The 14,118-nt window shown below is 38.0% G+C and overlaps 1 protein-coding gene across 1 annotated transcript in view; it reads right to left on the bottom strand.

Annotated features, from left to right (window-relative positions):
- Positions 1 to 6,312: 6,312 nt before the first annotated feature.
- Positions 6,313 to 14,118, bottom strand: part of LOC106513211 (C-type lectin domain family 18 member A) — a gene marked incomplete in the record, with an annotated part of 22,129 nt that continues 14,323 nt past the window's right edge. Inside the window, 8 exon segments of the mRNA XM_014001931.1 lie at positions 6,313 to 6,642; positions 10,438 to 10,529; positions 11,135 to 11,231; positions 11,356 to 11,479; positions 11,597 to 11,703; positions 12,772 to 12,864; positions 12,958 to 13,065; positions 13,160 to 13,281. Of these exon segments, the coding sequence (XP_013857385.1) occupies positions 6,605 to 6,642; positions 10,438 to 10,529; positions 11,135 to 11,231; positions 11,356 to 11,479; positions 11,597 to 11,703; positions 12,772 to 12,864; positions 12,958 to 13,065; positions 13,160 to 13,281 (781 nt within the window).

Raw genomic sequence — 14,118 nt, forward strand, 5'->3', positions numbered from 1 at the left:
GCACTGAAGAGAAAAAATAGACAAGAGCGCAAATGGTGTAGATAAAAGAAAGAGGAATAATGTTTTAATGGTAACTGAGGATGAGCAAAATAATCACCACAGTCCTCTGACTCAATGGGAAAAAAATTGTTTCATGTAAAATAAACTGTGTTCACATCTAAAACTTTAATAAATGTGTTTTGTGTTTTCTTTTTAAACCACTGTTTGCACTTTCAAATTCCGTGATGTTATGCAAGTATTTTTGTTTTGAATGTAGGAAAAAAATCTATAATTCAATCCCTCACAATGTCTGTGTAATAGTTACTTTGAATTCAGAATCATAAAAAGATAATACAAAGACTCAGAAACTAAACTTAGAAATATGAAGACACTGTTACACTTGTGATAAATGGAGTTTGAGTAAAGACGAGGTGAGTGTTTAAAGCAGGCAGTGCTTGATTTGTTCAGATGATTAGAAACCCACATGATAATTCTGTCTGTATTATTTACCTCTCCTCTTGGAAATAACCGTTCACGCCTCCGTCTGTATCATCAAATCCTACATGCAGCTGGATTTCCTCATTTAGATGTAAAGAGTGATAATTGCAGGCTGATTGCAGATATGAAAGCTTTCATCTAAATCCTCGTTTTGTAATATTACGAGTATGTTTTTTTCCTATCTACTGTGCTACTTATATAAAAAGTCTCCAAATATTGAAAATAACACAAGGATAAAGTCATCTTAATCCAGATTGCATTGAGTTACACTTGGGTTTTAATGCAGCATAAAAAGTAAAAGAATTAAAAAAGATAAGTGTATTTGATAAAATAAAGATRAAATAAAGATTTGTATCTACAGCACATTCTTTCCTAATTATCCCAGCATTCAGGATTCAGCATTCAGCATTGAGGTTTTATAAATTAAACATTGGATTTTAACAAAATTCTGATTTTGTTTTTAATCAACATTTACATCAATTTCATAGATTAGAGATTGTTCAAATTATTGCAGTATATTTTTTACAGCAAGTTACAGCAGGTAAAATAAGTATTGAACACGTCACCATTTTTCTCAGTAAATATATTACTAGAGGTACTAATGACATGAAATTTTCACCTGATGTCGGTAACAACCCAAGTGATCCATACATACAAAGAAATCAAACCATAAATGTCCAGAAATGAAGTTATTTGTAATAATGTGGAATGGCACAGGGAAAAAGTATTGAACGCATGAAGAAAGGGAGGTGTAAAAAGACATGGAAAGCCAAGACACCAGCTGAACTCTCTCAGTAATTAGAAAGCAAGCCTGCCCCTTGTCAGTGCAAGTTAATATCAGCTGGTTCAGTCCCAAATGATGGCCAGGGATCACACAAGAACCATCTGATGATGGGTAAAAGTAAAGAGCTCTCTCAAGACCTTCACAACCTTATTGTTGCAAAGCATAATGATGGCATCGGTTACAGAAGAATGTCTAAACTTCTGAAGGTTCCAGTGAGCACTGTTGGGGCCATAATTCAGAAGTGGAAAGAACATCATTTCACCATAAACCGACCACGACCAGGTGCTCCTCACAAGATTTCTGACAGAGGAGTGAAAAGAATTATCAGAAGAGTTGTCCAAGAGCCAAGGACCACTTGTGGAGASCTTCAGAAACACCTGGAATTAGCAGGTACGATTGTTTCAAAGAAAACAATAAGTAATGCACTGAACCACCATGGCCTGTATGCACGCTCACCACGCAAGACTCCACTGCTGAAGAAACAGCATGTTGAAGCTCCTTTAAAGTTTGCTGCACAACATTTAGATAAGCCTGTGTAATACTGGGAGAATATAGTCTGGTCAGATGAGACCAACATTGAACTGTTTGGATGCCAGAATACACATCATGTTTGGAGGTCAAATGGCACTGCACATCAGCCCAAAAACACCATACCAACAGTGAAGTTTGGAGGTGGGAACATCATGGTGTGGGGCTGTTTTTCAGCATATGGTACTGGCAAAATTCAAATAATTGAAGGAAGGATGAATGGAAAAATGTACAGAGACATTCTTGATAAAAATCTGCTTCCATCTACCAGGATGATGAAGATGAAACGTGGCTGGACATTTCAGCAAGACAATGAGCCCAAACACAAAGCCAAGGAAACTCAGTTGGTTTCAGAGAAAGAAACTAAAGCTGCTGGAATGGCCCAGCCAATCACCTGACCTGAATCCAACAGAAAATCTATGGAAAGAACTAAAGATCAGAGTTCATAGAAGAGGTCCACGAAACCTTCAAGATTTGAAGACTGTTTGTGTGGAAGAATGGGCCAAAATCACATCTGAGCAATGCATGCCACTAGTTTCTCCATACAGGAGGCGTCTTGAAGCTGTCATTGACAACAAAGGCTTTTGTACAAAGTATTAGATAAATTTCAGTAAGTGTGTTCAATACTTTTTCCCTGTGCCATTCCACATTATTACAAATAACTTCATTTCTGGACATTTATGGTTTGATTTCTTTGTATGTATGGATCACTTGGGTTGTTACCGACATCTGGTGAAAATTTCATGTCATTAGCACCTCTAGWAATATATTTACTGAGAAATATGGTGACGTGTTCAATACTTATTTTACCCTCTGTATCTCAAGGCAGGAAGTAAAGAAGTTGAATTCAAAACAATTTCACTTTAGTCTAAATCAGTCTTTTTCATTATAATCCAATTAAAAACAATCTAATTTTAATTCCGAAAATGTCTCGTACATTGATTGAATATTTATTTTTAAACCCAATATTATTTCTCTCTGATCTTATTCTGTTGGATCATACCAAATTTAATTTAAAGTTGTTTCATTTTCAAAATGTCACAACTGGTCAGTGTGTGAAAGCCAAGATGCAAGCAGGACTTGAAGACGTAGGTAAAAACCAAGGAAACAAATCTTTTGAGGCAGACAACGCCACTTACAAACACCAGAGAATTGGAACGGGACACATGGAGGATCAGGGTGGTTCACTGACTCGGACACAGAAGGAGCAAGTAAAAGTCTACACTGATTTACAGAAATAGCAAACACCTGGGTGGAGACAACGAGGGTCAGGTGCGAGTGGGCGAGGCAGATACAGGAACTGAATGAAGAAAAACTGAACTGAATGGATGGTAAAACTCAAGAAAAATAACACAAAGGCTGTGTTCATTTTCGGGGGCTGCGTCCTTTAAAGGAAAACAGAAAATAAAGCGCTGACATGACGAGGAGTATCATAGGGAACACAAAGGAGACCAGACTGTGGCATAAGAGCTAATAATGCAATGAACAGAGATTTATATGAGCTGAGGCAAAGAGATGATGAACACCTGAGCTAAAAGCAGAGCTGTAAAGTAACTAAAACAAATACTGTACTTAGTTACTGTACTTAGGTAGAAACTTTGGTTATCTATACTTGAGTGATTATTTTTCAGTTGACTTTTTACTTCCRCTCTTCACATTTTCACCTTACATCTGTACTTTCTAGTCTTTAGAAAAAAGGTAAGAAGTATAAAGTCAATACTCCTGTTTCATTTAGGCTTATTATTGTTCTTTAAGCCATTCTGAAACCTTATTGGTTTGCACTTGATCCATCACACCTGTTTGACACAAATCACGTCACATCCAGCAGGACCTATCAGACATACAATGAGCATGGCATAAAATATTTTGAAGCAAAGCAACAAAGATTTCTGCAGACTTTGAAAAAGCAGAGTTTTGGTGGGAAGAGACTGCTTACAGAGAATTCACGTGAACCAGTAGATTTTTATTTATTTATTTATTTATATATATTTTTAGAAGCCAAAACCTTACAACCTTTCAGCACACAATCTTTTTACTCACAGCTCAATAGAGCGCACACTTTTGAAACCTTTCACCCTCCGTCGTGACTCTGCCTCAGCTGCCAGATAAATGCCCAGAGGAGACTGTCTGATACCATAAACACCCCCCAAGAATTTAACCATGATGGATGGTGTTTTAAGGGATTTTTTTTTTTTCATTTCTCCCAGAAACGCTGTCCCACAGTACCACCCTTCCCCACACACCCACACGCTGAAGTATTAGGACATTTTAAAATCGTTGTTAAAGTCTGTGTACGCGCTGTGCTGAATAAACCTCTTGAGTTATTTAGTACACACACTGCCTGTGGCCCCGTTAGAATCAGGTCTGTTGGGGGAAAAAAAGAGTTTACAGGATTAGATGTTYTTTGTCAAAACAAAAATACAGCAACTTGTGTGTGTAAGCGTGTGTTAGTATTGCTCTGTGTGTGTTTAGAAGCAAACTTGGGTCTTAAGGATGGCACTGTTCTGCTGCTCCCACTTTAATTGGCTGCTGGCCTCTCAGCCTTGCATGAATGGAGAGTCATTTAGGGACCTTTCACTCTCGCAGAGGATTGTCGGGTGCCGCTGAAGGAGAAATTGCATTCCTGTTTCCATACAATGGTTGGTCTGAGTTGGATGGGCCAAGAGTATCACTGTCATTATCATGACAATGGAAGCTAATTCCACCGCCACCGCCACCGTTCTGAAACCCTCTGCCGCCGCCGCAGCAGCTTATCAGGGGGCACCATGAGAGCAGCAGGAAACTGAGAGAGCAAAGGATATGAAGGAAGGACTCGCACATGCAGACACATAAACATTCAGCTCTCTCAGTMTTTTCAGACAGACTGTCACATGCATGAACTAACGCATCAGCGGAAAAAAARGGGAAAGTTTATTACACAGCAAATCTCATTCAATGACACGCKGTGCAGCCAACCTTATTCAGCCAATCCCAAAATGTCCTTGATGGGGCTTCAACTTTGTGTGGGAGGAATGAGATGTTCTGTAATGTTTTCATGTTTTGCACCATGCAGCAAACCGAGAGAGGGAGAGAGAGAGAGAATAGGAAATATGCAAAGTAGAAGCTCAGTGGAGCTCAAGGACAATTACAAAAGTTTAACCCGGTGACCTCATCACTCTTTCGTTCATTTGAGTCATTTCACCGCTCCGCTGCTTTGTTCTGACCCGATTATCTGCAGCATTTTACCCTCTCCTGTATGAGTGTATCATCATCATCATCACCATCATCATCATCGTCCCACTGCATGCTGTCAGAACTATTCTTACCCCAACTTAATGTAAAGAAAACATTTCGAGTTGTGGACTTATTTTCTGCTGACTTTAGATGTAAAATAATGACTGGAACAAAAATCTTGACAACTCATGATTAGCAAAAATAAAAAATAACAAAACCCTCACAAACAAAAAAAATAAAAACTGCAGAGTGAAGAAACAGAAAATGGTTTGCTAGCATTTACAGTTGACAGGTTTAAATTGCTCTTTTAATGGTCTTAGGATAAAAACACATACAGAGGCAGATTTCAGTTTTGCTTTCTGTTCACTTCCTTCAATCCTAACTGTGTCATCATCTGTTTGTGCAAAATGATATTAATTTAGACAGGGCTAAATAAAAAATATATATTTATATATTTGTTCATCTTAATGGCGCAGCCATAAAATATGACAAGTGTGAACCATGTGCACATGTACACTACTCTTTAAAAGGAAATATTCTTGTTCCTTTAACTTTAGGATAAAACAGTGTTATAGTAAAGTGGTAATAATTCACTTACCTGGCAATTCTTCAAATARCTGCTAAATTTCTATAAAYCCTAATCTWGTTTACCAGGATAAAATTAAAGCATTATCATTACGGTTTTTAATCTGAAAACCTCAGATTAACATCCAGCATGGTGTACACACAACAATGCACTGTTTGCATTTACTTATCYAGAATGTTTAGGAAAATGGAGGTTTAATTATTTAACTTTTACCTTTAATGTTTTTGACCGTTGTGTCCTTTTCTCTCTACTCCAAACAGGCGAAGTCTGTATTTTCCAGGCAAATCCCACCATATTAAAGACAAACTAAATGTCCTAACATTGACAGACCAATGTTAAGGACAAAAAAATGTATGAAAAATGTAAGAAAACAAGACAATTCTGATTATTGAAAGAATATATTTTAAAATACAGTCATTTTCAATTAGGTGAAATGTTTTCTTTATATTAAGTTTGGGTAAGAATAGCACGACAGCTCAGTGGTTRGCACCGACGCCTCACATCAAGAAGGTCCTGGGTTCGATCCCCGGTTCAGACCTGGGGTCTTTCTGTGTGGAGTTTGCATGTTCTCCTCGTGCTTGTGTGGGTTTTCTCTGGGTACTCSGGTTTCCCCCACCCCTAAAAACATGTACAATAGGTTGCTTCAGGCCCAGGCCTCCCTTGAAAAAGAGATCTGAGATCTCAGTGGGACTTGCCTGGTAAAATAACGGTAAATAAAAATAAATAATATTAATAAGTTTATTGATAAACCATGCACAGCCAATATATCTACATCAACACAAAACATTTCTGTAAAATTCTCTTTATTTTATGTTTTTAAARCCTTTTGGGACAAAATTAACATTTACTAAAAATTAAAAAAACTCAAAGAGATGTTTCATGTGCATTTTGTGTCTGTCCGTTTAAAATAAAGTTGTTACTAATAATAAATTAACAATTGGCAAACTGTACACCAACGTTRGTGATCTGAATCACTGAGTACAGCACACCTATTTCAGCCCTTTGAGAAATCCAGGTCACCTGCTTTCCTCCCACTGTGCGATGTGCTCTGCAGCTGCAAAATACAAACACACACACACACAAACACACGGTAAACATGCAGACATGCTAATACACAAATAAACTGAAAAGCGTGTGTGGAACMGTGCGAGTCTGGCACAAGCCCTCATTTGTAGCCTGCAATTTTCACTCACAGATGATTATGAAGAAACTTTTAATGAGACTTGAAACGTGGATTCATCTTCACGCATACAAAAAATATATATATAAATAAATAAAATGTGCCGTGCACAGACACAGTCCTCTGGAGGAACAGAGCTCTGTCTGCCTCAGGCTGAGTGATATCCACTTATCATTTTATGACCAATTAACAAAGCAGTGCGCTGATGCCTGGGAGTTACTCTGAGAGGCTTAAACTTAAAGTCTTTGTTGATTCAGCCAAACTTTACTCTTATTTAGAGAAAATGAACTTAATATTCACACAAATAGAATAAAATTAACCGACACAAACATATCAGTCCTTCTTTTGACAACAATCTATTATACTTGCTTTGCACTGATGCAAATTTTCAAAATAGCATCAATGTGAAGTTTTTAAAAAGTTCTTTGTAAAAAACGTTGTTTTTTCCCACACATTCGGCCCTTAGTGATTCAGCACACCAGAGCTTTGGAAAGACACACTCAAGCGGGTAAAACTGAATGTCTGCCACCATCTGATCCTTCTCAATCGATGTGTGTGTGTCTAAACACTGCGGCTCTTTGTGAAGCAGGCGTCCATCGATCGCCTGAAGGTTCATGATGGTGAGTACTGAGTGAGAATCATTCTGACGGTCCGGGCACCGTCACACAGGGAATTTTGTCTTGTTTTGACATTATTACTGGACTCAGTGGATTAACATTTTACTCTCAGCTCTGCAGTGATTAGCAGTGACTCAGGCTATGAAACAGGTAATGCTAATTATCTGGACACAGTGGAGCTCAGCAGGTAGAGCGAGTGACAGCAGCAATTTGAAAAGCCTGTTTTACTGTAAAAGGGAAAAACAGCTTAAGTGTTACAAAGCTTCAATTTATGAGATGCCAAGTGTRAAATAAAATGTTAAAACATGTCAATAACACATTTTTATTATATWGCKCACTTTCTGAGTGTAAATTTCTGTTATTTAGCTCACYGTTTTACATTTTGTTAATTTTTAYTAAATGRTAAATAATAAATGTGAAATCTRACATCTAAATGTGTTAATCTASACRTAAAAGATAAATCTTAAATGTTGTAGCCAAATGTTGAAGTTTACATTGAAGTATTTCAGCATAGAACGCAGCCTTTGCTGTTGGTGCTCAGCTCTTAGGACATCATCATTCTGAGACAGTAGCAATGGCTAACACKAGGACRACATCAAATTTGCAAATGCAGCCRGTGTCTGAGCTGCACTTCAAACTGCCGGACCACAGGTCCCATCCATATTGTTTTYAATAAATATATTTTGAGTTTAGATTTTAAATACCATCTTCAGCGGCGTTAGTAACGTTAGCAGCAGCAGTTAGCGTTGGCTAACCAGGMTGATGTCAYCATTAACTAAGAAATGTATGCTAACCACTGTTAACACTGCAAGTTTGATGACTTGTAGGGAAGCATTRTCTGCATTCAAGTGTTAGCAGCACAAGCAGCGTTAGCAGCATTAGCTGCTWATTAGCATTAGCCAAAGTTATTGGCCTGTTTTTCTGTGGTTGAATAAAAGCAGTCAAGGGTAAATATTTCTACCTGGGTTCATAAAGGTTCAGTTGTGTTGCAGTAAAASTGTTTTAATACCTCTGTTATAATTTTAGCTGCTGCTCACGTAAATTCTTTGCTATCTGAAACCACACAAAGTTGAAGGCTGAACATTAAGGCAGGATTTATGTAATTTTTGTTCTTGCACCGTTTCAGWGTTGCAGCACGATTCAAAGGTTTTTGCGCCCTGCAGGATATGAGCTGTCAGCTTTTAATGCAATCTCAGACATTGCTTTTTGGGGCCATGGCTTCCTCAAAAGTTAGAAGAAAAGGCCAGGCAAGCTGAAAGTTCAAAGCTTTACAAATCCTTTTCAAAACTGGTTCCCAAAAATTAGCAGTCAGCAGTTGTTCACATCAAAACTGATGAAGATTCAAAGGTGAATGTGGCCAAAAGATGCTAGGAACCCATTATTTTTATTGCTTTTTCTTCAGTTTATTGTGTACTGTAATTAAAATGTCAGAAAACAAAACTTAATATTAAATCCAGAAATGGAGAACTAAAACTTAAAAAAAACCAATAATAATCTATTTGTCTGCAAAAGCAGTGGCACTGTGGCTCAGCTAGTTCAGCTGTTGCCTCTCAGCAAAAAGGTTGCTGGACTGAATCCCAGCCCGAGACCTGGGTAGAGTTTGCATGTTCTCTCTGTGCATGTGTGGATTTTCTCCAGGTACTCTGGTTTCCTCCCACAGAACAAAAACATGCCTAACAGGATCAGTGGTAACTCTAAATTGTCCCTATCKGTGTGAGTGACTGCTGGGCACCAGTGACCCTGAAAGGAAGAAGTAGGTAAAAGATAATGTTAAGAGAGTTGGGTTTTTGCTAACTTTTGGACAGGATTAAACATCAGACCGAACTGCAGAGTCTGAACAAAGGACCAAACAGTGCCTGGCGCTGAATCTGCTTCGAACTGGAGCGTAGGGTTAAAGGTCACGCAGCTGCAAACTCCATCTCCGTCCTGCAGCTCCATCGGCCTTGCAGGAAGAGCCTTGGATAAGTCATAAATATTTGGAACGGCCACCTTCCCCCGGCTGGACCTGAACACTGATGCAACTAGTGAAACCTGAGTCCTCTCTCTTCAGACAAAGAAAAGGGTGGAGGATGAACATACTGTATGTTTAAACTGAATGTGCATATTTAGCAGGGACTATAAAGATCATGGAYGCTCCCATGGGACTCAGATCTTCTTGGGGCTTTCCTGACTAAAAAAACCCTCTGTGAGGCATCTTTGTCTGTAATTTTTGATTTTTTTTTCTTTTTATTATTAAAACACAAAAACCCCACTCTTGATCCTGGTGTCTTATTAAAGTTTGGTAAGTCATTTTTCTTCTGTATATTTGCTGGTTTTATTAAAAGGTCGAAAAGGGTCTCTCTTTTTTGGCTAGTGAGTAAAAATGTGTTTGAATAAAAACTATTCATTTTATTTGAAAGAACACCTGTGTGGTTGTGAGGCCAAGGAAGAAATTGGCGACCTTGAGTTGCAGCTTGAGACATCAAATTACCGGTGAAATGAAAAATAGATTTAGTTAAAGCTCTGGAGACCAAACCTGTAACCTTTTAGAGAAAATTGTTGAAGATGAAGAGTAAATGTTGCTGCAGCAGGTAAATGATTGTAAACAAATCTACCTCAAAATGTGCAAGTTAAAGGTTTAGCCTCACCTTCCTTGAACCAAAACATCAAATACCTGAAATAACTTCCAAAGAGAGGTATAAACAGCCAATCATTTTTGACAAATGAATGAAAGAAATATAATCTGAAAAGTTCTTCACTGTTAAGAGTTTGCTGAGGTTTTGAAAATGTGAATTTTGTAATTTTTGTTTGCTCAAATATTTGTTTTCCAACACTGATATTAAGATATTTTAATGGAAACTAAAATTAGTCTCACCTTTTCAAGAAATTTGTCATAAATTAAAGATTGGAACCTGGTGAAAAAGAATTTTTCCCCCCAATGATTCCTTTGGTCCTCAACTGAATTTGGGTTGCACATCACATTTGTGGTRTGCATGTCCCACTCGATAATACTGGGGACCAGTAAAAACAACATTTATTTCCCTTCATTGACTTTCTCCTGAAGGGGYCTTACCATGCTGGCAAATGAATCGGTTCTGTGTTTTGCAGCGCTGGTCATTCCAGTTGAAAGCGTTTATCGCCTGCAGCTCTACACAGTTTCCAAAACTGCACAGAAAAAAAAGAGATTCAGTGAGTAAAATACAGAGATTTGATCTTCATAGAAGAGCTGGAGCCCAAATGTTCAGTTTGAATCAAACAGGGCCCTTTTTTTCTTTGTTTGTTTGTTTGTTTTTTGTTTTGAATCAGAAACAGATGACTAATTTTTAATAGTAACTCTGTTCAAAGTAAACATTTGCAGAATATAGATTCAACAGTCGGAGTCTTAGTGAGTTGGCAGCATCATTGATATGTGCTGCCAGAACAAAGAATAAGGGGGAAAAGAGGATATTAAATTAGGATAGATGAAGAAAAACAGAGAGGAAGAAGAGGGACACCTATTGGTAATGGTGAAGGTTGCATGTCAGGCAGGAAACATTAAAATTACTACATTTTAACCTGTAACAGAATTAAATATTTATATTTTTTCACTTTATTTGCAGTAATCTTTTACATGTTGCAGGTGAGAAGCAAAAAAAAAAAAACACCCTTAAGCTCTTGAAGAAAAATAGATTTTTCACTAAATGATCTGTTTCATTTGTTTATCTGCGTCCCATGCCCTCAGCTGTCTCTGCTTCAAATGTTTATAAAGTGTTTCTAAATGTGTTTCGTACCCTTGGTTGTCAGGTTGCCCAAAGGCAAAGCTGCTGTATCGAAKGATCTCTCCTGTGTCCCAGCGAAATGACTCTTTTGGAATCTTATATGTCAAACCTGTGAAGACATAAAAAAAAGCACAGTGATTGTTGTTTGATCTATGTGCCATTTACAGTGTTTAGAAGAAAAAAAGTAATTTGGTAGCGCCCTCCAGAGCTGTTTTAACATTTATTTGATGTACCGATCCAGAAGTTTCTTGTTTCAGAGTCGGTGACTTCATTGCTCGCCTCCAGCTCACTCAGATAAAACGTCAGGATGTCTTGAACTTTCTGGTTGTGGATTTGAGCTAAAACTCCCCCAAGTTCCTGTTGGGTTTTTTTAAAACAGAGAAACATGCAAACTCAAGCAGAAAAATTCATCCTATTTGAGTTATTTTCTATATCTGATGACAGACGTTCTCTGTGGGGAACKGTTTCTCCCACCTGACAGCGACTCTTGGCTCCGTAGTACGAATCAGAATTTGATGAGACCATGAAGCAGGTTCCATCTATTGTCACATCACAGGTATGAAGTGGAAACTGCACCTTTTCTGTTTAGACACAAACAGTCAGAAAACAATGACAATAAATTTAATATATATACCTCAAATTGATTATTCTCATCTTTTAGAGTATGGTACACATGGTTGACACTGTTATTACAACAGATCAAAATAAGTATATTGATGCTTGTTGTGGAAAAAATTGACTAAATACAAACTAMTTAATAAAATGTACTTCAAAGTGTATAACTGTAGTACTTCCACTTSATATCTATTCTGGGTTAGATTAGTTAAGACTTCTTTTGAACACAGCTCATGGTTTTTATTGTTGAATAATTTTGTATAAAATGTACTTCTTAAAAGTTATATAAAACAAACAAAATTAGGTACACAAAAGATTCATCTCCAGCTTCCAAAAGCTTAGAAATTTAGTGGTTCATGCTAACACTATCTGCTAGGCCTTTACATCGTTGTTAGCTTTGCATCACATTCTGCCAGAAATGTTTTTATATTCCCGCATAAAGGGCACCAGGTCGCACTGGAATCACTACAGCCACCTGCTACTGCAAATGACCATAGATATTTATAAAATAGTTATGCAATTAGCCATTAGCTCATCAGTTTGKTAAGAATTCAGCTCCATTTCTTCAAACTGGGGTTGTTCCAAGAGCCATCTATAACAGGTAAGACACTGATTGCTCATAGCCTATTTCATGAGATCTGAACTATTCATTTTTTTAAAAAAAAATTCAAACTGACCACAATAAAACAAAGTATCACAAAGAAATGGACATGAAAGAAAGAAAATTAGGCCACTAAATAACCCCAGTTTGATGCGAAATTTTTAATAACAAAATTAAACTAAACATATTGAAACGTTTTTACAGTTTGTGTTTCCGTTTGTTTTCAAGGTTTGAATATATTAATCTTTATTAGAACATGTGGAGAACRTTTTATATGTTTGCTGTTGAATAATAATGTAACATATCTATCAGAGGTCTTTGCTGTAACCTTCATCAAATCAATGAAGGTGCTCACAATAAGAGTTTAGCATCAACAAGAAGTGATGAAGACTGCTGCAGAGTAAAACCTGCTGAAGTAAACAGAAGAACTCACCTGCACACTCAGCACCACCGTAGCCAACGTCACACACACAGGAACATACTTCTTGTTTGAAATGACCGTGAACACACTGCGTACTGCATCTAACTGACAAACACAAGTACAGCAATACCTGTTTCTACACTTTTCCTTGTTTCTATGAGAAACTGCACAGAACAGACCAGGTTTCATGGGCGTTACCCTGACAGAAACGTCCAGTAAAGCCCGGGTCACACTTGCATTTGCAGGCTGGAACATTCAGCTGCCCGTGCTGACCACAGCTCATGCGACACGGGTTCTTTGGAATCTCTGAACAAACATMAGCATGGAGGTTACTTAAAATATACATATTTAAAAAAAATACAAAATCTGAGTCACTACGCTGAATTCTAAGTATTCATACCACACAGTCCACCTTCATGATCCCAAAGTCTGAAACAGCCAGACATAGACGAGGTGCAGAGAGAGCAGGACTCGCCCGTTTTATAGGGCGTCACCAGACGACTGTTCACCTCCCAGTTTCCCCTGCATCGACACAAACACACCATAAAGTGACTCTTTTAAATAATCGTTATTTACTTTACATCGCCAGACAGAAACATACAGAGTCACCAGATATGGAGCTGTAATTTTTTTTCTGTTTCTCTTTCCTGGGTCACAAGAAGCTGGTGTCTRTCTCCAGCAGTCACTGGGTGAGAGGAGGGAAACACCCGCACCTATCTATAAGGGCAATTTAGAGTTCATTTAACTGGAATGTTTTTTGATCTGTGAAAGAAAAACAGAATACCAGGAGAAAGGTGAAAACCCACATGTGCACAGGGAGAACACACAGAGATGCTCCGGACCAAGAGGCGATCCTGCAACCTTCTCACCGAGAGGTGGCAGCTTTAACTTTGGCTTTAACTTAACTTTAACTTTTTTTTTCGGGCGGCATGATGGCGCAGTGGTTAGCACCGACKCCCCACAGCGAGAAGGTCTGGRGTTMGATACCCGGTTTGGACCTGGGGTCTTTCTGTGCRGAGTTTGCATGTTYTTGTGCTTGCGTGGGTTTTCTCCGGGTACTTCGGTTTCCCCCACCCCACAAAAACATGTACAATAGGTTGTCTTCAGGCCCAGGCCGCCCTTGAAAAAGAGATCTGTGACCTCAACGGGACTTGCCTGGTTAAAGAATGGTGAATAAATTAAAATAAAATAAAATAACCATGGAGCCTCCGCTGTCTCATTTAATTTTTATTCTAATTTGTTTAGATAACTGGAACATTTATTTTTTCAAGTATTTAAGGAGACTTTGTCATTCGCATCACGTGAGGTGGAACAAAATTACGTCCCTGTTAACCCCAAACAATATATAAAATATAATTG

This window comes from Austrofundulus limnaeus, unplaced genomic scaffold, assembly GCF_001266775.1.
Source record: "Austrofundulus limnaeus strain Quisiro unplaced genomic scaffold, Austrofundulus_limnaeus-1.0 Scaffold10, whole genome shotgun sequence".
NCBI classification, from domain to species: Eukaryota; Metazoa; Chordata; class Actinopteri; order Cyprinodontiformes; family Rivulidae; genus Austrofundulus; species Austrofundulus limnaeus.